Raw genomic sequence first — 22,858 nt, forward strand, 5'->3', positions numbered from 1 at the left:
TTTTATGACACCCTGCTGTGCAGAAAGTCACCGTAAACCAATCATGACCTCTCAGAGATTTAGCATGGAGTTTCTACTTACACAGAGATGGTGCTGCATCCTCCCCTTGATTCACAGAGAATGGTCTGTATGAGACTCATCTGAAGAAAACTTTACGTGCATGCTCCAAAAAACATTATCAAATGTATGCAAAGCCATATCCAAAATAGTTAGAATCATCCTGGAGACCTGTGTTGTGAATAGTTGAAGGGGAAATGTAGCTTTTTGGCTGCAGTCCCCAAAGGTGTGTTTGGAAAAACATGGGAATAGCACTGGATAAAAATAAACCCTTGCAAGCTGTGAGGCATTGGGGATGGATATATCCTGCTTTGGGCTTTGGGACCGTCACTGGAACAGATTACTGTGCACACAGTTATGAATGCGTTCTCGTAAATACCAACAAAAGTGGATGCTAATTATTCCAAATACTTCAAAATAGCCAAATTCAACTACAATGAAACACAAGCAGCTTGTAAGCAGATAATAAAAATGTGATAAAACGCGGTGTCTGCATGCTGACTATTCCATTTTGAAATTGAGCGGACTCACTAGAAAACCGTGTTTCATTAACTTTAATTGGTTGAACGGTGCCAGTCATTGCATTTCACAGTAATTAAGGTTTTTCTTCTGTTATCGATCTCCGAGCAACCAGGAATAAAACTACAGTATTTGACAAAAGCTACAATAAAATTGTTTAATATGTAGTGAGATCACCAAGTGCGTAATGTCTTTCCATTTACTCAGCATTTTATATTTCTACAGCACACAGCTTGAAAGAGAATGTAACTGCATATTTCAGACAGTAGCAGTTAGTGTAACCTCTGTGGTCGTGGTAGCTGGGTGGTCAGAGAATCATACAGGTTAAACGTTTGAGTTCCACTGAAGGCATGGAATTGTCCAAATTACATCCTAGAACAAGACATTTTACCAGAGTTGCTCTCAGATGTGTGTTTGCTTTAGGGGAAAGTGTCACTTAAATAATTCTGGCGATGTTTTTCTTATAAAGCATGTTGTCAAACAATTTGAAAAATTATTCTCATAATTCGTTATCACTACATATCATTTTGTTCGACCTGTATTATTTAAATATAGTATAGAGGTCAATTGTTTCCTTGTAGTTCAGTAGTTACTGTAGTTTGCACACTGCTTCTCTGCCTTCCTGGATTCTATGATCTGAATTACATGCATTCTCTAGTTTAATCGCTGACTCCAAGTTGATCATGGGTGTGATTGTGTGTATTTGGGTGTGACTGTGTTTGTTCTATGAATGAACTGCAGCCGACCTAGTGTACACCCTTCCTATGTGTTGACGGGGATATTTTCTGGGCCCAAACAAACGTTCTGGATAAAGAGGGTTCAGAAGATGGTAAGATGGAAAGATGCTTATTACCTCAGAATTGGAGGTTGAAAAGTAAAGTGTTACAATAAAGGGTTGAACTTCTTTGTGTATTTAGAGTTGTGGCTCTAAATATAGAGACTATAGTTGCAGATTACAAAGCAATACATCATTCAACCCAACAGTAGATTAACAATGCTGCTATTGCCTAGAAGTTAGAGCAGCAAACCTGTGACTGTAAGGTCAGCGACCAAGTCCCACCACCCCTGAATCTCCCTGATGCTTGTGTCAAACTTGGAAGGGAGCAGCCAAAGTGAATCGTCATGGTAAAATACTAAATGAATTTTACTTCTATAGCACTTAACACTGACTTAGCAGCCCCCAAAGTGCTTTACACTGTTAGTCACATTTACCGACTCACACTCGTGGAGGTGGCAGCTATGCAAGGTACTTGGCCCTTCCATTGGGAGCAGTGTAGGGTTCAGCTCAAGCACACTTTGACAAATGGACAGATGGGAGATTGAACCAGCAAACCTTCGATTGAGACACAACCGTCGCTATCAACTGAGTCATAGCCGCCGCATACATTAAGTGCAGCTCACTGAATCATCAAGACTTTCAGATGGAAGAAGATAAAATATGGATTCTTAGACATAAAATGTCTGTAAATGCTAGGATTTAAAAACAAAAAAACAAAAAAGAAAATATGGTAACAAGCTGAGAATGGCCATAAGATGTCAGTGTGAAAATGTGCTGCATTTAAAAATAAGTCTTTTTAACAGTACAACCAATCAACCGACCAATATTTGGCCTAGTCTAGATTTTCCACAAAACAGCAGAAAAACATAGACCAGGAAAGTCAAATGTAGAAACAGTTATCCTGTTGGTTTAGGTCAGACAGCAGTGAAGTGACTGTGTGTGTGCCATCCGTAGCAACAACACTGTGTGTGTCTCTGGTCTGAGGAGACACATACACTTAAAACAGATTAAAAAGTCATACTTAATAGTCTAATACAAATCGTAGGCTGCCAGCCACTAAAATTTCATTTTTTATAAGCAACAATATGTTTTAGAGTCCCAAATACATAAAAAAAGCGATTGTAAATGTGAAATTGTTGCATCTTCCAGGAATAGCAGGTGCACTACACAGAGCACTACAGCAGGGAACACTAACAGCTGCACAATGACTAATAACAGCTCCGTTGGCTGAGTTGAAATTGCAGCACTACAGTATGTGTTTAGTCTGTAGTCACTTTTATTTAATAGGTTCATCCTCTCTTAACTGCCTGCTCCCCGAACCTCCAATTATAGCCCCTGATGCCCACTGTTCAACCTTACATAATCCCTCTGTTGTGTCAGTACGGGCTCATTCAGTACTGTGCATAACATCTATGATCCGTGTGTGTGTGTGTGTGTGTGTGCGTGCGTGCGTGCGTGCGTGCGTGCGTGCGTGCGTGCGTGCGTGCGTGCGTGCGTGCGTGCGTGCGTGCGTGTGTGTGTGTACATGGTGTTAAGCCTGGCAGAGAGGCATTAAGCCAACAGGCTGACGTCGCTTACCAAGAACACCCAGCACCGTCTACCCAGAGAGTAGAAAAACATTAGAGAAAGAGGACAGTGTGTGAGCGTGTGTGTGTGTGTGTGTGTGTGTGTGTGTGTGTGTGTGTGTGTGTGTGTGTGTGTGTGTGTGTGTGTGTGTGTGTGTGTGTGTGTGTGTGTGTGTGTGTGTGTGTGTGTGCCTGCTGCCTTATAGTTTATCTTCGAAGCATAGTTACAGAAGTCTGACCTTAGGACCCTGAGGAATTGGTTTAACTGGGTTATCAATGCCTATTTATCCTATTTTCACAGATTTCAGTACCAGTAATCTCAGATGGTTGTAGACAGTGTAAATCCCTGTACCATGTGACGTTTCTTTTTTTTTCTTTTCTTTTTTTTAACATAGAAACTGCTTTTCACTTCATTATCAGAAAAATATAAAATAAACTGTGAAAAGGAATGAACCCCCAAATGTGGACAGAGGAATGTTAAATAATCTACTTTCTTTGGAATTGTTACAGTATCAAATTATGTCGCAACAGTTTTATTTAAAACCTCCACAAATATTAATTTCAATCTAGAAAATTACATATTAGTGTTCACAAGATGGAGAGGAATCATATCAACAAGTATGCAACAACAAATACTGAACTGTGGTTCGAAACTTGTAGCAGGTTGTGTATGGACCGAAAGAAATTAAGTTAGCATTAATAAATAATATTTTATCATGCATCATTGAACAAAACAAGAGTAAAGCCAGAGATTGTACTTGTCTTTAGTTTCAATTTCACATGTTTTCTGCAAGTTTTAACACAAAAGAAAATTCAGTTCATTGTCAAACCTGAATGATTGCAAACTTCCACAAGATTTATATGCGGCGGTTCTATTTGTCTATTTGCAAGGAAAGCTGTTATGTAATCAAAAAGAGTGAAATCTCTGGAGCTTTGAATTGCTTTCATCTAAAATATGAAATCCCATGCATATACATTGTGAGTTTCCATCTCACTCACTGCCATTATCATGTCCACACTCTATGCTTGCATTTTGGCTTGTTCTTCAGTTCAGCAGCCGGGTTACTTTAGATAAATGAGGTTTCAGCGTAATTCTTGTTTATCTGATTGCAACGTAACGTTCTACTCGTCCGTACATACTTCTTATCTATCGTCTATCTGCAGCTAATAACATACACACACCGCACTGTCATCATCGGGGCAAAACAGACAAAAAGCATTCCAGCATCTCTCTCAGCAAGCTCCCTTCTCTCTCTCTCATTCTTCCCTCATCCTTGTGTTTCCCTCCTTCATTCTTCAGGGAGTATTTGCTCTTTAATTCCCTCCCTCCCTCCCTCCCTCCCTCTTCCCCTGTGGTGTTGAGAGAGTGTCAGATGATGGTGCCAGGGTAGAGTGACGAGGCTGTGCCCTCTCTCTCTCTCTCTCTCTCTCGCCTCTCTCTCTCTCTTCTCTCTCTCTCTCTCTCTCTCTCTCTCTCTCTCTCTCTCTCTCTCTCTCTCTCTCTCTCTCTCTCTCTCTCTCTCTCTCTCTCCTCTATGCATTCTGCAAAAAAACACTGGCAGACTTTAAAATGAGCTTTAGGAAGTGGGTCTAATCCAAGGTGATTTATCTAAATGGGACGTGTGTGTGTGTGTGTGTGTGTGTGTGTGTGTGTGTGTGTGTGTGTGTGTGTGTGTGTGTGGGGCCATGTTTGTATTCGTACGAGGTGTGTACGTGTATGCAGCTTACATGTGTGCATGTGTTTACTCCAGCATGTCATATTTGTGTGTGTGTGTGTGTGTGTGTGTGTGTGTGTGTGTGTGTGTGTGTGTGTGTGTGTGTGTGTGTGTGTGTGTGTGTGTGTGTGTGTGTGTGTGTGTGTGTGTGTGTGTGTGTGTGTGTGTGTGTGTAAAAGCTTTAACAAAGGCATTGTTCATTGATGTCTCTTGGGTGAGCTTGTCTCTTTCATCTAGCCGCCCACACACACACACACACACACACACACACACACACACACACACACACACACACACACACACACACACACACACACACACACCACCAATGTTAAAACATTTATTAGCACACTTCGCTAACCCACATCAGAGGTGAGGTAGTGAGCTCTGACTTCTCCACTGTGTCCTGTCAGTGGGTGATGACTAAATCAGTTATTGCAGACACTATCTCACGAAGCTTCTCTTGCAGCCTGTTTCATCAGGAGAGAACAACAGTCAGACAGAACCGACCTTGAACTTGGCGTTTCCAAACACACATGTGCAGTAGATTCATTGATGAAGACTCAGCTCATCTTTATGAACACCCCCCCCCCCCCCCCCCCCCCGCCCTGTTTATTCTTTCTGCTCCAGACAGTCCAGACAGGTTTAAGGCTCTTAAAACAGACTCAATCCTTCCTTACATCTGGCCTTGCTTAAATCCCCTGGACAACTCCAACCAACTGATGGCAGAGCAACATTTAGCTTAGCAAGAAGCAATCCTTGTTCAAATTGTGCCCTGTCACTTCCCACTATCTCACATCAGTTTCATTTCAACTTCTAATTTTCATTCTTGTCATTTTTCTTCATCTGCCCACTTCTCCACCTCTTGGTGCTATCATATTCATGTATGAAAGTGTGCCCTTTTTGTCTTTGCTCTATTTCATCTTTTTTTCTTTTCCCTCTTTGTTGGTGTCCTTGTTCGTTTCTTCTTCTTTTTTCTTTTTTTTTTACTTTATTCTGCTCTCTCTCTTTTATCAATGCCCTTGTGCCCTGTCTCTTTATTATTTGTTCATCTTTTTTTCCCTCTCTCGCTATCTCACTGTCCCCTTCACTGCCTTCACATCCCTTATTACTTCTAGTTTCCACTTTTTCCTTCTTCTCTCCTTCTCCCCCCCTCCGCCCCCTTTCCTAAGCAGTCTGTGACTGTAATGTTGCTGAAGAGAACACAGTGTGTCAGGCTGAATCAGACAGATGAGCTGCGAGTGGAGTAAGAGGCTGAGAGCACTGCATTAATCCACACAGACACACACACACACACACACACACACACACACACACACACACACACACACACACACACACACACACACACACACACACACACACGCACACACTTCATCCTTGCCTGAGGACACACACACACGCTCTCACAAACGGAGATACCTCGAACACACACATTCTGACAGAATTCTAACAAATGGCCGCACGCTCGACAAGACACAAAAACACTGACTCTACGATTCTAATGCACATGTCATGATATTAACTAAGCATAAATAAAGACACACAAAAATCTAACCAATGTCCAATCTTCACATACAGTGACGTGACATCATTTGCTACTCCAATCAGCCCATGGCCGGCTGTCTTCCGTTCCACGGACAATTTATTGCCCCAAACAATTTATACATGTGCTTTTGGGTAAAAGAAAACCAGTACACCAAAAAATTATGTTGGACACTTATTGAATCTCAACACACAAGAAGAAAAATGTCAGACCCAGATTTGAACAGTGCACAGTGTCTCGCAAGACACCAAATATACTCTGTTTCAGAAACGCCTTTCAAAAGCAAACACTTGTGTGTGTTAAATAACTAACTGGGGTTTTTTTGACACCAAAAACAAAAGTCAGGTTGCTCTTTAGTTTGCACAACCACCGAGATAACTTTTGGAAAAGACGAAAAAGATGATGAAAAAGACGAGTGACAAAAAAATGTTAAGAAACAAGAAAAACTGTTACAAATGAGATTGATGTGACTTTAGTTGGCTATGTGATTGGCCAGGGGTTAACCGCGCGTTCACATTCCCTGGTTTGATGCGGACCAGAGTTCTCTTTAGGAACTTTCTGGGAAACTTTATTCGTTCTTGGATAGTTTCGGTATTTGTGTGACTGTGGTGGAGTCATTAAAAATATTAAAATATGATTACATTTGATCCATAATTGAATGGTTAAAATTTCAAACTGATGATAGCTTTATTGCTCACGACGCGTCTGCACAGGACGGAAAATATGATTCTAAAACGTGTAATTTAGCATCACGTTTCTTCTCACTGTTATTTTGTATCATGGGATTTGATGCGACAACATTTTGCCTTTTGTGAGGAGTGTGGTTGTTCATTAATGCTGGACCCCTGCTGCTCCTCTGTCCTGCACTTAAACAGCGCGCATGCACACACACACACACACACACACACACACACACACACACACACACACACACACACACACACACACACACACACACACACACACACACACACACACACACACACACACACACACACACACACACACACACACACACACAGCAACACAAAGATGGAGAGGCCACCTAATGTGACTCCCAACTGTGAGCTGTCACCCTCCAGTAGACATGTCTTTTTTTACACTCGATATTAAAGGGGCCGGGCAGTCCACCCCCTCCAAGAGTTCTGGCTTGTGTTTGACAGAAAGGAATGAGTGGAGAGCAGCAGAACAGTCGCATCCCTGGAAAAAAGACATTAACTCCTAGAAAGAAAGGGAAGTAGGACAAAACCAGGGCAGAAGCTGTCTGAGAACACATAATTGACTGTAAACCCTTCTGTCATGAGGCCATCATCAAAGATGTTTTAGACATGGATAAATTAGAAAAGTCAGCTCCATCAGGGTAGAAGGAAGAGAGGAGAGACGATTAACACAAAGGCCTGTTTGTATTTCTTTTTTGAAAATGCGACTTCAGGGTTTTTTTTTATAAAGCAGCACAACAGCCTTATCTCTCCCCTTATTTCACATTCCACTGAGCCTCATGCTCGTTGCAAAATTCAACCTCGGTCCAGCTGGGGTGAACACAGCTCTCCAGGCGGGAGGCTTGCATGCACTCTGTGTAAGCATGTGACCGACATGTCTACGCCCCCTGATTAACCAGGGCTACAATGCAACCTTGCTTAAAAATACACAGTGGAATTCCAGGAGTGCAGTGAAATCTGAGAGCCATGAATTATAAATACAACAGCCGGAAAAGCGCAAGACGCCCACAGAAACTCTGTGTGTGGGTGTGTGTGTGTGTGTGTGTGTGTGTGTGTGTGTGTGTGTGTGTGTGTGTGTGTGTGTGTGTGTGTGTGTGTGTGTGTGTGTGTGTGTGTGTGTGTGTGTGTGTGTGCGCGTGCGTGCGTGCGTGCGTGCGTGCGTGCGTGCGTGTACCTACCACTGAAGTTGCACATTGCTAATGTATCTAAACACATTGAAAAACATAAAATAATGGACCAGGCTAGTAGAAACATATATTCCATCCAGAAAGCTACAGAGGGAGGGTCTGCTATAGTATACTATAGGCTGCAGCAACACTCCACAAACAAGAGCAATTTGAGAAAGTTGTGGCATCATGTCCCTTAAGTGTGAGATGTCTAAAAGGAACCCAAGTGATAAATGTGATGAAAAACAAACTCACCAAATGTTTTGCACCATATGGAGACATTAGCTAAGAGAGTGAGACTTCCCCCTTCTGTTAAAACATGATCACTTTCTTTCTTTTTCTGTTTGCATATTTGGAAAAAAGATTGATTGATTGATTGGTTGATTGGTTGATTGATTGATTGATCCATTAATTCATTCATTTATCCATTCATGCATTCATTCATTCATTCATTCATTCATTCATTCATTCATTCATTCATGCATTCATGCATTCATGCATTGCTTTAAGAAAATCAAACCAAAAACAATATCAGTGGATCTACAGGCAAACTTCAGCTTTTCACTTTGTGTCACTTTCCGTCTGGCTCACTCAAATAGAAAGAACCTGACAAAAACAAAAACAAAAAACATAAATGGCTCTGAATTAAAGTTATTAACATACAAATACTCTTTTTAGCACTATGACCCAAATCTAGTTATCACTTATATGGAGTATTTTCCCTGCTCCGGCAGTCTCATCACTCTTTAAATGATCACTCACATTCAGTTGTACATTCACACACACTAACAGTATGTGAGTGTAAAACATTGTGACACAAGTATGACTGCTCAGGTGCTCGACCTCCATTGGGAGACACTTGTGGTTTGGTGTCTTATATGTCTATGATTGATATCATGAAAAGTGCCACCACACTACTTCCTTGTTAAACATATGAGTGAATATAAATAAAGTTGATATAGTATGCATCGATGCCATAAAGAATATGGAATTGGGCTTGTGAATGAAAGGTCATTGGTCTGAACTCATGGATCAGCAATTCATTTCGGTGGAGAAAAGGCGGCACCTGTCCCCACCCTCGTCATCCCCACTGTGAACCCTAAACCCCCAAATGCTCCATGGCGACTGCAGAGGCTGCCCTTCTGCTCCGTCAAGGTGGGTGAAGTGAAAATGTCACTGTGCTACTGTGTACTCATTTGCTTGTGGCTAAGAACAAAACTGAAAAAGTCAAAAACTGGACTTCACCTCAGCTGTCCTGGTGGCTCAGCAGATGTACATTCTACAAAGTAGAAGTTGTTCCCTGATTTGTGATGGATACAAGCGCCATGCTGGATAAAAAGTCTTAAATGGCAACACGTCCTCTGAGAGAAAACAGCAAAATATATCAGTTGTAATTGCCCTGCAGGGCAACATATAGTGTATGACTATATTTTTAATGCCACACTAACACAACAAACAATTAAAGTTAAATGAGAAAGACAGTCACTCCCTCCTGACATAAAGAGCAGTGTTTGGTTGATCCACTGAACCACCTAGAACTCCTGCCTCTGCAGTCTGTCTGCCGGTGAAGAAAACGCCATATTACACACAAAATGCATGTTTCTTAACTGCGGGGCCATGTTGGGTATCTGAACTTTCCAAACATACGCACACAACAACAAAAGAAAACACGCGCATTCCCTGTGCGTAAGCCTGTATTGCCATCTTCCTGCTTTCCAACCCCTCACCCGAGTATTTAAAGAGCTTAAAAGTGATGAATAGTAAAGGCAGGAGCAGTGCAGCATGGTGAGCAGAGCCCCAGCCTGTGGAAACAGGCCTCAGTGTGGATGACAGGCCTAACAAGCTAAATATAGCCTTCTGGGTTATCTCCTCTGTGGGCGCAGTGAGTCCGTTGTTGCTTCACATTATTTACGTGTCTGTGCGTGCACCTCTCTCTCTCTCTCTCTCTCTCTCTCTCTCTCTCTCTCTCTCTCTCTCTCTCTCTCTCTCTCTCAGTGACTCTCTCTCTCTTTCATTTCACACACCCCCACACACACAAATATAACACGATCTCCTTCTCCTCCACTCTGTATTGCATATTGTCTCTCTCTCTTTTTCTCCATCCCTCTCTGTATCCCTCTCTCTCTGTCTCATTCTTTCTTCTTCCCTCTCTCACCTTCACAGCATCTTTTTTTCACTCTCCATCCCTCCTCCCTGCAGTTCTGCCCTTCTAGTGTGCCTCCTTTTTATTTCTTCCACTTCATTCTTTTTCAGCAGCTCTCTCTCTCTCTCTCTCTCTCTCTCTCTCACTCGCTCTCCTCTTTTATTCTCTTTATCTCTGCCTCCCTTTGTATCCCTCCCTCCGTCCCTCAGCATCTCCATGTTTTTTTTTCTGTCTGACACACTCTGAGCCCTTTTTTTTTCTCTCAAGCTATCTTTCCTTTTGAGCCTCTCTTTCTCTCTTTCCCTCCTCTCTCATTTTCTCTCCCTCCTTTCCTCCCTCTCGTTTCTCAGTCATGCCTATAAAGCAGCATAACACTGTGTGAGCCATCCACTACAGCACAGTGAGCTCTTGTTCAAATACTATAGCCTGAGGTGATAAACGACTGCCATGCTAACCTATATAGATATGTCAGGAGCATCTGCAGCTCCCTGACCTCCTGCCACAGGGAACGGTTTTCACCTCGTGTTGAGCCTCATTGTACAGCAGAGGATACCGAGTGCTATTTCTCCCCATGCCTGACTTACCACTGGTACAGTGGTCACAAAGGCTGTGACATTTATTATGCACAAAATCTGATTAATGTCACCCGTTGCCCTGGACCAGGCAAAGACACAGCTATGCATCCAGGCTGGCACGCCACCACTCCTATCGCAGCAGAACGGGTGGAGAGACTCTGCAAAGGAGATGGTGGATATTTGTCTGCGCTGTTTGCTCTACGCGGTGATTCTGTAAAACCACAGCTAAAAGGAAGAAAGTCTAATAATAAAGAAGTGGTTGTTTTTTTTGGAAGTCTGTTTTCTCGACGTGTGTGTCCTTTACTCTACCACATTTATGTGCTCATATATCTTCTTTCATTTTTATTTAACAGTGAGACACACAGAAAAGCCATTTTATAATGAAATAAGAACACTGTGATGATTTTCAATCTTCGAAGTATTGGGTATGTGCATGAGTTGCTAGGTAGTCTTAAAGGGGACATATCATGCTAAATCCACTTTTTTAGCCCTTAAATGCATTTTGTTGTATATTTAGAGTGTTTAGAAGTACAGAAAAGTTCAAAGTAGTCTCTTCAGGTGCTCCGTTGATATCTTTATATTCTGTTTTGGTCATATTTTGCGATCGGTTTCGATTTTTCTATTCTCAATTACGTTTTTTGAACAATGACGTCACAGTATTCTCAGCGGAACTGCCAAATTAGGACATCGACATTTCGAGCAATCCGCCATTTTTGTTTCTCGCTGCGATTTTGTAGTCCAACCGAAGTTACGAGAGGATAAGTCGAAATGTTCGGTTGTTGGATGTAGTAACCCACAAGCTTCGTTACACCGTCTCCCAGCATCAGAACCTTTTCGAAGTGCCTGGTTGAGTTTTATTTTTCACAGAAATGTACCCACATCTGTGGGTAAGGTCATTTTTGTGTGCGCGAATCACTTTAAGGACGACTGCTTCAACAACCTCCGCCAGTATAAAGAAGGATTTGCCGAAAGACTTGGTCTGATTGAGCGGTCAGTTCCTTCTATCTATGGAGACGACGAACAGAGCACTTCGGTAAGCTGTATATAACGCTAAAAAGTGTGATGATAAGACGTCCCTGTCATTGTTTTGTTAGCATTAGCAGTTGCACCGTCTTCATATGTTAGCGCTGTGTGCTCGTTTTAGATTATAATGTAACTTCTGTGTTAAATAGTCGTTGTAATACAGGCAGTATTGTAGTAGTGGGCATGGATGGAGAAGTTAGTGTAAATATAGTAACACACCATTGCGTTACATCCATATGAAGACGTTGTTCTGTAGGTGCATCATCGTCATTTTCATCTCGCTCCGCCGGGTCCGACTCTGGCTCCAACATGTATGGCTGGATGGACAAATCTTCCGTTGTTGACATTTTGTAAATAATGTGTGAATATAAAGTTTCTGCGCCGCTAGATAATTGTATCTGTTCTATCAAACTACAAAGATGGCCGAACAGTGTGACGTTGAACCGAGTGTCACCTCTGCAACCTGGAGAGGAGGCGGGGTATGAAGTGTCTCATTTGCATTTGAAGAGACCGCCCCAAAACGAGTTGCTCTCAGAAGCACATCAGAAAAGGGGTTGAAAAGGGGCCTGTGGAGCTATAATAATGAGGAATTCAGACCCAAGCATTGCAGTTTCGCGTTGTATAGACCACAACTGTATGATTTATATGTAAAAAGGAAGGATTTAAAAGCATGATATGTCTCCTTTAAGGAATGTCTTTGGTTGAGTAATTTGCTGTGGTATGAAGTAACAAAATATAAATAGACTATTTGTCATAAAGTAGGACACAAGTATTTTATGACTCGGTAATCCTATATAAGGGAATATAAATGTGTTTACTTGTTACTCCACACCAAAGTATATCTCAAAACTTGGTGGTTACTTGTTTCAACATCTGCAGATAACAACATGATGTAAGAGAAGTAACAACACACAGAGAGGTAAAGTCAACTACGTAGTGAAGGAGTTGAATCCAGTGAGCATACACCAACTACACGGACAAAATCTTAATATAAACTTGCTGCTCATACAAGTTCAATTATGATGTGTTTAACCTTTAATGATTCAGCATTGGGATGGTGAATCCATGGTTTTTAACATTTCACTTTTGTATCTAAGTATATTTAGCATCAGTACTTTCTATATTTTGCTAAAGTAATCAAAGTAAATCAGTACTTCTCCTATTAGAAGTCTCATGTTTTTATGCAGTATGCCAGTAATTTGAAAATATGTGTTGTTTAAGGAGCTGCCAGGAAGTGTAGCAACTTTCAAGTCCCCCTATGAGGTGAATCAATGATCGATCATGGACACATGTTATATTGTAAATCATCCTGTAACTCCTCAGTGGTTTTGGAGAACAACAAGACTTTTTATTAAATGAGTTTATGTATTTATGAGTGTATTATACTTTGCTGAACAGACTCCTTGAGCATCAAGTGACAGCTCATGGACAGAGGCTTGTAGGATGTGCAGTTGCTTTGAAAATATCATCATAAAATGACCTGACTAGGAGAAAGACTGTGTGTGTTTGTGTGTGTGTGTGTGTGTGTGTGTGTGTGTGTGTGTGTGTGTGTGTGTGTGTGTGTGTGTGTGTGTGTGTGTGTGTGTGTGTGTGTGTGTGTGTGTGTGTGTGTGTGTGTGTGTGTGTGTGTGTGTGTGTGTGTGTGTGTGTGTGTTATCAGTTGAGTTGATCTTCTGTCTGTCTCTGTGCTTCTATATCCATTTGTCTGTCTGCCAGTTTGCCTGTCTGCTTGCTTTTCTCTCACACTCCCTTTATTTCTCTCTCTCTCTCTTTCTCTCTCTCTCTCTCTCTCTCTCTCTCTCTCTCTCTCTCTCTCTCTCTCTCTCTCTCTCTACGCCTATCCATCTGTGTGTCTATCTAGCTTACGGCCCTGATCCTGCCTGCTCTCCCAGGTTTATGAAATGCGAGCAGCTTAGCAGATGGTGCATATCGTATTCTGGTCGGCTCTGTGTGGGTTTTGTACCACAGACGAAGGCTTACGATACATGTGAGCCTTTAGTTGCACAGACACACCAACACAGTGAGCTCAGGCTGTTTGCACACGAGAGAAAGCACAGAGAAAAGGAAGAGTTGGAGAAACAGACTTAACAATGCAGAATGTCTGAAGGAGCAACAACATCTGATGAGTGACATGGAAAAGAGAAAGGTGTGATTTTGAGAGACATATGAGAGAGGAAGATAAACACAGACTGAGAAGAAAAAACTTATCATAGCAAGTCCAGAAAAACTAGTTGTGGAAACTCTTCTACGCCACAGAGCTATTCTTTAAATGGAAATGCATTGATTTATTTATTTGTTTGTTTATTTATTTAATCAGATCACAAAATGCAAAGTCAAAGAACAGAAGGAAGATCAGTGGTTGGTATGTTTATATAATAACACTGTACAACACGAGCTGCGTGTTGTTTTTTTTATTTATCTTGAAGTCTATCAGATGTCTTCATGATTGCGTATTGATGGACTTGTGACACTTCTATCCATGCCGGCTTATAAGTTTTATTCAGCGCTGTAAGATGAAAGAGGAGTTTAAGAAAAAAACTGATCTTACACAGGCAACAGTGAGAAAATAAAAAAGGAAAACCAAAGAAAGACCGAGCTCTCACTCCAACTCTTAATCCTGATCCAGCTACCAGCAGTGAAGTCTGCATTTTGTAAGATTTCTGTATTCTGTAACTCATGTATGACAATCCAAATCACCCTTTTCAGAGTTTCTGAGTGGTCCTGGTCAGACAACCAAATTACCGCATAGCTTTCAGTAAAAGTATGACTAGACTCACCATGATGTAGTGCCTCTGCATCTCGGTCTTCTCACTGGCCAACTTCTCACATTCCAGCTTCAGGCTGCACAAGGACAAGAACAACTCACGGGTTAAACTCTTCATTTGCATCCAGAAAAATACATTAAATATCCAGTCAGGCTCAGATTATGCAGGAGCCAGACACAGTTTAGGGAACGAGGACATCCAAAAATGACTGCGGGCTATAGAGTTCAGCTGTCAAACGTGTCAGTAGAAATATTTAACTTTATAGTGGCAACAGCCAACAGAGTGTGTCTTATTCTCTACTACTAATGATCTCCCATACAGTACATATTCATGGAGGACGTCTGAGACTGGAAGTCAAGAGTACATAGCTGTGTAAAGATTTTTGCCACCAAGCCTAATGAGTCAGGCAAAATGTTTCTACTTCATGTAAAGTATAACTCTTTTTCAGGCATTTTGCTTCTTTTTGTGTGCATCACCTAATTATTGCAAGAATCAATGAGAAATTAAATTCTCAAAATCCCTCAGTAATTCACAGGTTTCAGTGCAGGTGCACAGCGAGTGTTGTAAGGCAATCTAACCTCACATTCCGGTGAGAAAGAATTTAAAGACCAATATTCAGTAAAGTCAGATGCTTTAGTATGATGAATAGCTCTGGCAATGTGCTCTTTGTTTATGTTTACCCATGTGTGTGTGTGTCAGAGCGGAGCTGAAACCTCGTGGTAAAGTGGCGTAGCCGTCTCGCAGCAGGCTACTCAACCTGCCCTCTGAGGTGTGAGCAAGAGGCTGAATGTTTTAACCTATGGCTGTTTATCTCCCTTAGCCAAGGTCACCTCCGGCCAGCTAAATGATCATGTGATCATTGCTGACCTTCAGCTGTTGAAAAATAATCTAAACCACATAAGGTTCAGTATTATTTGTTGGAAACTAATGTATAATGTCATATTGATATAATTTCGTAATACAGCCTTGATTTAAAAAGAAAAAGTAGTAGATATGAGGGATAAATCCTACAAATTTTGCAAATAATAGTTTTATTTTATCAATCTCATTTCAGTTAATTTAGGCTAAACTCTCAATCCTTCATTGACCCGTTTAACAACATTGATTGACATTCCCAAAGTAAATTTCGTTTTGTTAATACATTTGTAGATGCGCATATATGCCTGGGTGTTAAATGCCCCTGCAGGTGTTTGAGTATACCTGTGATATTGAGCCTGAAGGAACTGGAATTCCTCCTTGATTCGGTCCAGCGTTTCCAGGACTGTGAACTTAAAAGACTGGCCAGGCTGCAAGGGGACCTGCATGGAGAAGGAGCGAAAGAATGGATGAAAAAATGTCTGTATGGCTATATTTTAGTGTGTGTGTGTGTGTGTGTGTGTGTGTGTGTGTGTGTGTGTGTGTGTGTGTGTGTGTGTGTGTGTGTGTGTGTGTGTGTGTGTGTGTGTGTGTGTGTGTGTGTGTGTGTGTGTGTGTGTGTGTGTGTGTGTGTGTGTGTGTGTGTGTGTGTGTGTGTGTGTCAGAGAGCAAGGGGAGAAAGAAGCCAAGATGAAAGTGAGAGGGAAGGTCACTTCCTCTTCCCACACATCATAAAGCCTTGTCCTCTCTCTCTGTTCTCCTCCTCCTCTAATGACTCTGTCTCCATCCCTCCGCTGCCCCCATCCTTTCTTCCTCTCCCACTCCCTCGCTTCCACATTAGCATCCTCTCCACTCTGCCAGGTTGCTAATGTATTCCAGCCTACAAAGAGCTGAGAAGGGAGGAAACATCAAATGAATAACTTATAGGGAATCACGGCATCGTCTCTCACCTGCTAAAAGCTAAAGAAGGCCTAACAAAACAAGCACCTCCCAGGGGCCCACCACCAACAGCCCTCCATGTCTGTCTAAAGCGCTTCAACAGCAGCCCTCCTCCTCCACATTCTCCATGAAGTTTGAGAAACAAGGGCACTGTTGATGTTTTTGATGCTGTAGTTGTTTTGTTGGGGGAACGGACTTAAGTGAGCAGAAGTGGTGTGTTTGTTTTGTTTTTATTTTGCGACACTGTCAATTCTCAGGGGAGATTTTTATGGAAGAAAATGCCATACTTCTCTGCATTGTTCTCCCTTTTCCTTCCCAATCTAAAATTGGCTAAGTTCTCCTCCACTTTGGGACTCCCAACCTGGAATAGACACAGACTGCAGGGTGTCTCATCCGCTTCTTTTCAGCCATTTCATATCACCTGTCAGAGTGCAGCCTCACTCGGAGCACTGAGGTCCACACAATTCCCCACAGAGCCTCTCCACGACTGCAATAATGCTACACTGCATTTGGAGACAAGGACGAGCCATTGGCCTTCACTTTGACAATGGGTTATCCAGCCAAGCTCCCAGGATCAGAACTGCAGATTGAGACCAGAATAATGTAGCAGTAGGTGGGAGACTCTACTTTTGAATCTATTCATTCTATAAGTGACACAGCAAGCAAAACTGAGCCAATTCAGTCTTGTTCAAGTCCATTGATGTCATGTAACTTTTTTTTGCTGTGGACCAAAAATGTAAGAGAATAATCTATCCACCCAAAACAGCTTTGCATGCATCCATCTGTCAAAAGCTCATTCATTCATCCACTCATCCAAACTAAGTAGCACCCAGCAGTTGCTCCAGTGCAGCTGGGTGGCACTCGGGCCAGGGCTACAGCTGAAAGATTGGCGGTTTCAGTGGCGGGGCTTCATTAGTCTAGACAAGCACAATTCAATTAGATTTCAATTAGACCGACGGTGGAGGTCAGAGACGCGGGTTTCCCAGTAATTAATCCGCAGAGCCGAGCTGAGCCTGAGCTAAACTCAGCTGAGGCAGCCATAGTGGGGACACGTAGATGCCTTGGTGGGCACAGTGCACACAGACCTTTCAACTGTGTGTGTGTGTGTGTGTGTGTGTGTGTGTGTGTGTGTGTGTGTGTGTGTGTGTGTGTGTGTGTGTGTGTGTGTGTGTGTGTGTGTGTGTGTGTGTGTGTGTGTGTTAGGGAAGGGGTGTGGTTGGATGGTTGGATATATGAGGGCATCTGACAACAGATCCCCTCTGACCTTGATTCATTCCACACAAACTCAGCAGGGGAGGAGGGGACTGTTGAACACGAGCGTAATGGCAGTGGTGTAGATAATCATGTGGCACAGACACACTCTAGTAGCTATAAGCGCGTTGAAAACACAAACACACAATATTGCGTACGGAGAAGTATACATGAGACCCCGGAGAACACACACACCTACAGGGGGAGGGAAGAGATTGGCTGAATGGGTGGGGGAGGGGGGGAACTGTGGAGGGAGACTGATAGTCATCTGACAAACCAAGGTATGGATGGAAAGAGGGATGAAGAAAGTGACAGACTAGTCTGACATCCTTACTGAGGAATGAACGAACAAGCAGAGAAACGGATGATGAAAGAGCAGCTTGGCTGCTGACTGAGAAGGATGGCCAACTATTCATATGTCTGACACGAAGGGGAAGGCACAAGAATGAAGAGGGGGAAGAGACAGAGAGAGAGAGAGAGAGAGAGAGAGAGAGAGAGAGAGAGAGACAATCGCTCTTTGCTATAGTCAACACAGCTTCGTCACTCTACCCTGTGTCCTGTCCATCGGCCTGTGGTAATACGGCTCCCACCATCTGCTGCTGCGCACACATGAACACACAGACATGTGAATGCACACAGACCAAGTGCTGCTGGCAGGTTACATCAGCGGCACTAAGTCATATAACAAAGCCCATAGTCACAGATCAGGATTATACAAGAGATCTGCGAGTCAAAGCCATCCGCGTTGACGTGATGTCGTGTGTAGCGCACTGATGGGAGAGATTTGAATTCGATTCATCTGTTGGACAAAAACTCCAAAAGATGTCTTACTTTTGATTTGCCAGTTGCACCTTTTTGAATGAGTTTCATGGAGCCCAAAGCAATAAAAATTTCTTATGAGCAAAAAGGAAATGAAAAAAAAAAAAAAAAGGAGTTATAAAGTCCTCAGGCAAAAAGAGAAATATTCCCAGCTTGTGTTGAGCTCTGTCAGGATAAAAAGACTTGGATGGAAAGCTGGTATCAAATTAGTTCATGCTTAATAGTAATAACTGGAGACCCGGAGTCTTACTCAAGGACACTTCAGCTGGTAAGAGTAAAACTCAGCTATAAGTGTGTTAGCTATACGTGTGTTAGCTCTGGGGTGTTTACAAAGATGGGGGAAGTCACTCCGTACGTACACAAGAACAAACATTTGTTGTTTGAGTACATGTGTGTTTCATCTTTCTTGCATTGTGCCAGATGGCAGGCCAGACTGTTTGGGGTCCAATAGCACGTCACAGAGGGCCAAAGGAAACAGCCTACCACCTCTTGTGTTTTCGTGTGTATATACATACATGCACGTGTGCACGTTGTTATCTGGCGCAGGGGATCCTGAAACCCAAAACTGATCCAGTTAATCTGGGATGTGAAGGTGGAGGAGGGGAGAGGAAGAGGCGACAAAGGTCACAAACACATGCATACACACACACATATACATACACCATGTGGTATAGCAGTCAAGCAGTCAATCACAATTTCGACGAGCTGGCACGGGCAAGCAGAGAATTAAGAAGGATTATGTATGGTGGGGGAGGCGGAGGAAGGGGAGGCTCGGGGAGGGAAAAGGGGCTGTAGTAGATGAAGCATATTTCACAGCGTGGCGTAGAACGATGGAGGCGAGACCTGCCATCCATAACCATATCCTGTGTGTCTGTTGTCACTTGGTCGGACTATAAGAGTTGATTAGCTCACAGTAAAAGTAATGTGATGTTATGCGAGCACTTAATAATGTCAAATTTATGTCAGGGCACAGCGACCGCAGCGATCAGCGTGAAGCGTGAAGTCACGATGAAGAGAGTCCAAAATCATCATTAGGCGTCACATTTAACAGAACACTTAATTTTGTCATTGCTGATTTATTTCTTTTTTGTTATTGTTCATCTCTGTCTACTTACTTGTAGTCCTCCTCCTAACAATATTGGGTTCATCGTAGCTCTTCCTTGCACGTCAGCCTTTCTAAATGTCAATCAAAAGAATGGTGTGAAACTAACCGCAGGACATGATTAATGCCTCCCACATGGTCTGCTATGTATGTATGTTCTGTTCGAAAGTGCATCCCGCTGACTAAACAGGGATGCGCGTGTAAAAAAAAAAACACTGTAATGTTGTGGTGGTGAAAAACTCTCCAACTCTTGATTTTTGTCAGGCTCGCATTTTCCTTCTCGGAGGAAAAAAGGCGGCATCATCAAATCTTGTGTGGCCTTTACAAATTGCCATTCAGCAAATGTCACATGTCAGTGTCACTGCACAAACACAGACTACATTTTATGATGAAGACATTACAAAGCGGGGACTTTGTGGAGACGTGATTGTACTGTTGTATCTGGAAAATAAGTGGCATTTTGTAAGTCAGGAAGCACACACATACACACACGCAGGCACACAAATACTTTTCTTTCTCTCCTTCAAGTTTGAATTTCCAAGTCATCTCTATAAACACTCCTGCCGGTTGCATTGCATATTTTCCGTGTGATTTGTGGTATTTGAACATTCGGTGTAAAAGCCGAGGTCAGTCTCGTCCTATCTGCCTCTGCATCAGTCTCCCTGTCTGCTTATGGAAGTCTTCCGTTCCAGCAGCTGCCCGTTTCTTCGCCACCGTCAGCGACTGCAGGGGGAGAAGCTGCAACTGTGAAGCAGATGCAGGTCTGGGAGTGATTGGGAGAGAAACGTTTCTATCTGTCTTCGTGTCTTCTCCTTCTAGCTCTTTAGCTCCTGGCACGCTTTCTTCCCACACACGAGTATTCACATGCTATAAGCTGGCATGCCTATGCACGGATGCATTCATCAAAACAAAATACCCACAAAATATTTCCCCTTTTTTCTCGCGCCCATTCTTCTGATGCTCCATCTCAAACATCTCTCTCTTTTTTTTTTCCCCACTTCTTTCACTCTTTACTTCTCCTTACACCCTTTGTTCTTCCTGTTGCCTTTGTCTCTTTGAGACAAGCACAGGCACATTCAGATAGCGCATGAAATAATAATTGCCTGTGAAATATTTAGGGAAAAAAAAGCACATGAATAGATGAGAAATGCCAAGTGTGGCAGAGGAGTGTCAGCGCCCCTTGTGTACATGTTTGTGTGTCTCAGCGCGTGTGCGCGTCTGTGTGTGTGTGTGCGTGCGTGCGAGGATACTGTTTGCGCCTGCTAAACTGAACAGGAGTGAACATAAGCAACAGCTCATTGGTTCAGACTCTGTGCGGATGATAGACTGAAGACGGGCTCCAGGGAAGGATGGGAATTACATATCAGTCATATTTTCATGGAGCCCTGGTTCTTATATGGAATGGATCGTTAGATGGAAAAACCCAAAGTAGTGGTAATACACTACTGTTGTGTGATTAGCACAATATATGACTTTAATCATCCCCCAGTGAGCAATTTATTCCCATCATTGTAGTCCAGCAACTGCATCAACAACGTCCGTGTAGATACAACTGATTAACTAACAACAATTGAGTCGTTCATAACAGTGAGGCTTCAGTCATCTGCATAGACGGTGGATAAACGGTGCCTTTCATTTTATGCTTGTTCGACGATCGCTTGTCCTTTTGACACGTATGATAGTTAAGACAAGATACAGGACACCTGTTGACAGTGGGAAAAAAATGAGAATTACAGTTTAATTTTAGTTAAGGTAGCGTGATGGTTCCCCTCTGAGGAATTTAGTTCTGGTTTCTGATTTCAAATACACAGTCTGCACAAACAAACATTCCCCTTTCTGTAGTATTACAAGTGTTCAGGAACAAATTAATATGGGAGAGTAGATGAAGACGATACTGTTTGTAAACCAAAACTAATGGTAAAATTCAGCAAGTTGCTCACTGCTCTTTTAGAGGTTGTTGGGTTGTTTTTTTTCCCCAATAAGGATTTTGTCAGTGTTGAGCAGCCTAATAGCAGATTAAATAAAGGACTTGGTTCTTGTCAGAAGAGGAAAATGTATTGCTAAAATGTGAAAAGAATTTGGCCACATTTGTCTGTCTGTTATCACAACAGTTTGCTTCAGTCTTTGTTATTCTCAGCTTAGCTGTGAAAAGAAGCATCACATTTCTGAGTAACAGCCTCAAAGGCCTTGGTACCTTCATAGAAACAGTCCAGAAAACCAAAAAGAAAGGTCCTATAACAAGTATCAGCTTGCTTCGTGAGATTAGAACCCGCAAATATTTTTGACACTCGCTTACCAACCACCCGTGTTAAACTTAAAGTCAGAAAGTTTGCCAGTCAGTGGGTCAGTTCACAAGTTAACCAGTCAGCAAGTCAGTCGGTCATCAGTCAATCAAGAGGGCGGGCCCGTCACTGCTGCAGCTCACCAGTCAGCCACTAAGCCAACGGGTGGATTACAAATCAGGGAAAGACTGGCAGCCAAATTAGTCTCTGGACTCCAGCCAAGCCGTGCTCTGATCATTTCTTTTAATGGCAAAGAAAAGAACACAGAACACAGGATCTGAGGATAGAAAATGGCCCGTTTTTAATCGGAGTGCAAACTTAATCTGCGTAGCTGCTGATCAGAAGTCGTTGCCGGCTTGAATGCCACCGTCCTTGTTCTGTGGGACATCTCGCCGCAGCAGTTTGGAGCTGTGCACTTACTCGACTGTTTGCCTTTTTAAAGGGTTGATTTTGAATGCTGAATGAAATTAAATGTAAACAAGACGAGGACAATGGAGAGGAGAGGAGAATGTCACCCGTGGGAGCTGACAGCAATCCACGGCGCTGTTTACCGTACATGGCTTTCCTTACCGCCAAAAAACAAACGGCCCGACTCAGCTATACATCAGGCAAAAAGACTGCACACACACACACACACACACGCACATATTAAGAGTCCAACTTTAAGTGAGACAGAAACTCTCATTAATAAAGCATGTGTGAGTTTTGTTTGTTTACCAGGCCAAAGATTGTGGCCACTTTCAAAACCAACAAAGCAAACTCTCCCAATGTACACATGTTGAGTATGTAGAGTTTGGGTGCAGTGAATTTAAAGAGGATGTTTGGCTACCTTTGGACATCTCTTTTTCCCGAAGACTTTTCCAAACTATACAAACAATATGCAAAAGTGGTTTCATAGTCCCGGCCTGCAGCACATTTCCAAAACACTGACTTACTGAATGATGTTTATTGGCAACATCATAATAACTAAATTGAAGCTTAAAGTCCTCGCTCTATTTTCTCTCTCTCTCTCTCTCTCACACACACAGTCTCTCTCTAC

The 22,858-nt window shown here is 42.5% G+C and overlaps 1 protein-coding gene across 4 annotated transcripts in view; it reads right to left on the minus strand.

The window, feature by feature from the left end:
- Positions 1–22,858, minus strand: part of tle2b (TLE family member 2, transcriptional corepressor b) — an 83,852-nt gene that overhangs the window by 55,315 nt on the left and 5,679 nt on the right. For all 4 annotated transcript variants that reach the window (XM_080472852.1, XM_080472855.1, XM_080472853.1 and 1 more), the window contains 2 exons: positions 15,772–15,869; positions 14,584–14,647 (listed from right to left, as the gene is read on the minus strand). In XM_080472852.1, the coding sequence (XP_080328978.1) occupies positions 14,584–14,647; positions 15,772–15,869 (162 nt within the window). The remainder of the gene's footprint in view (positions 1–14,583; positions 14,648–15,771; positions 15,870–22,858) is intronic.

This window comes from Lipophrys pholis, assembly GCF_963383615.2.
Source record: "Lipophrys pholis genome assembly, chromosome: 10".
NCBI lineage: Eukaryota > Metazoa > Chordata > Actinopteri > Blenniiformes > Blenniidae > Lipophrys > Lipophrys pholis.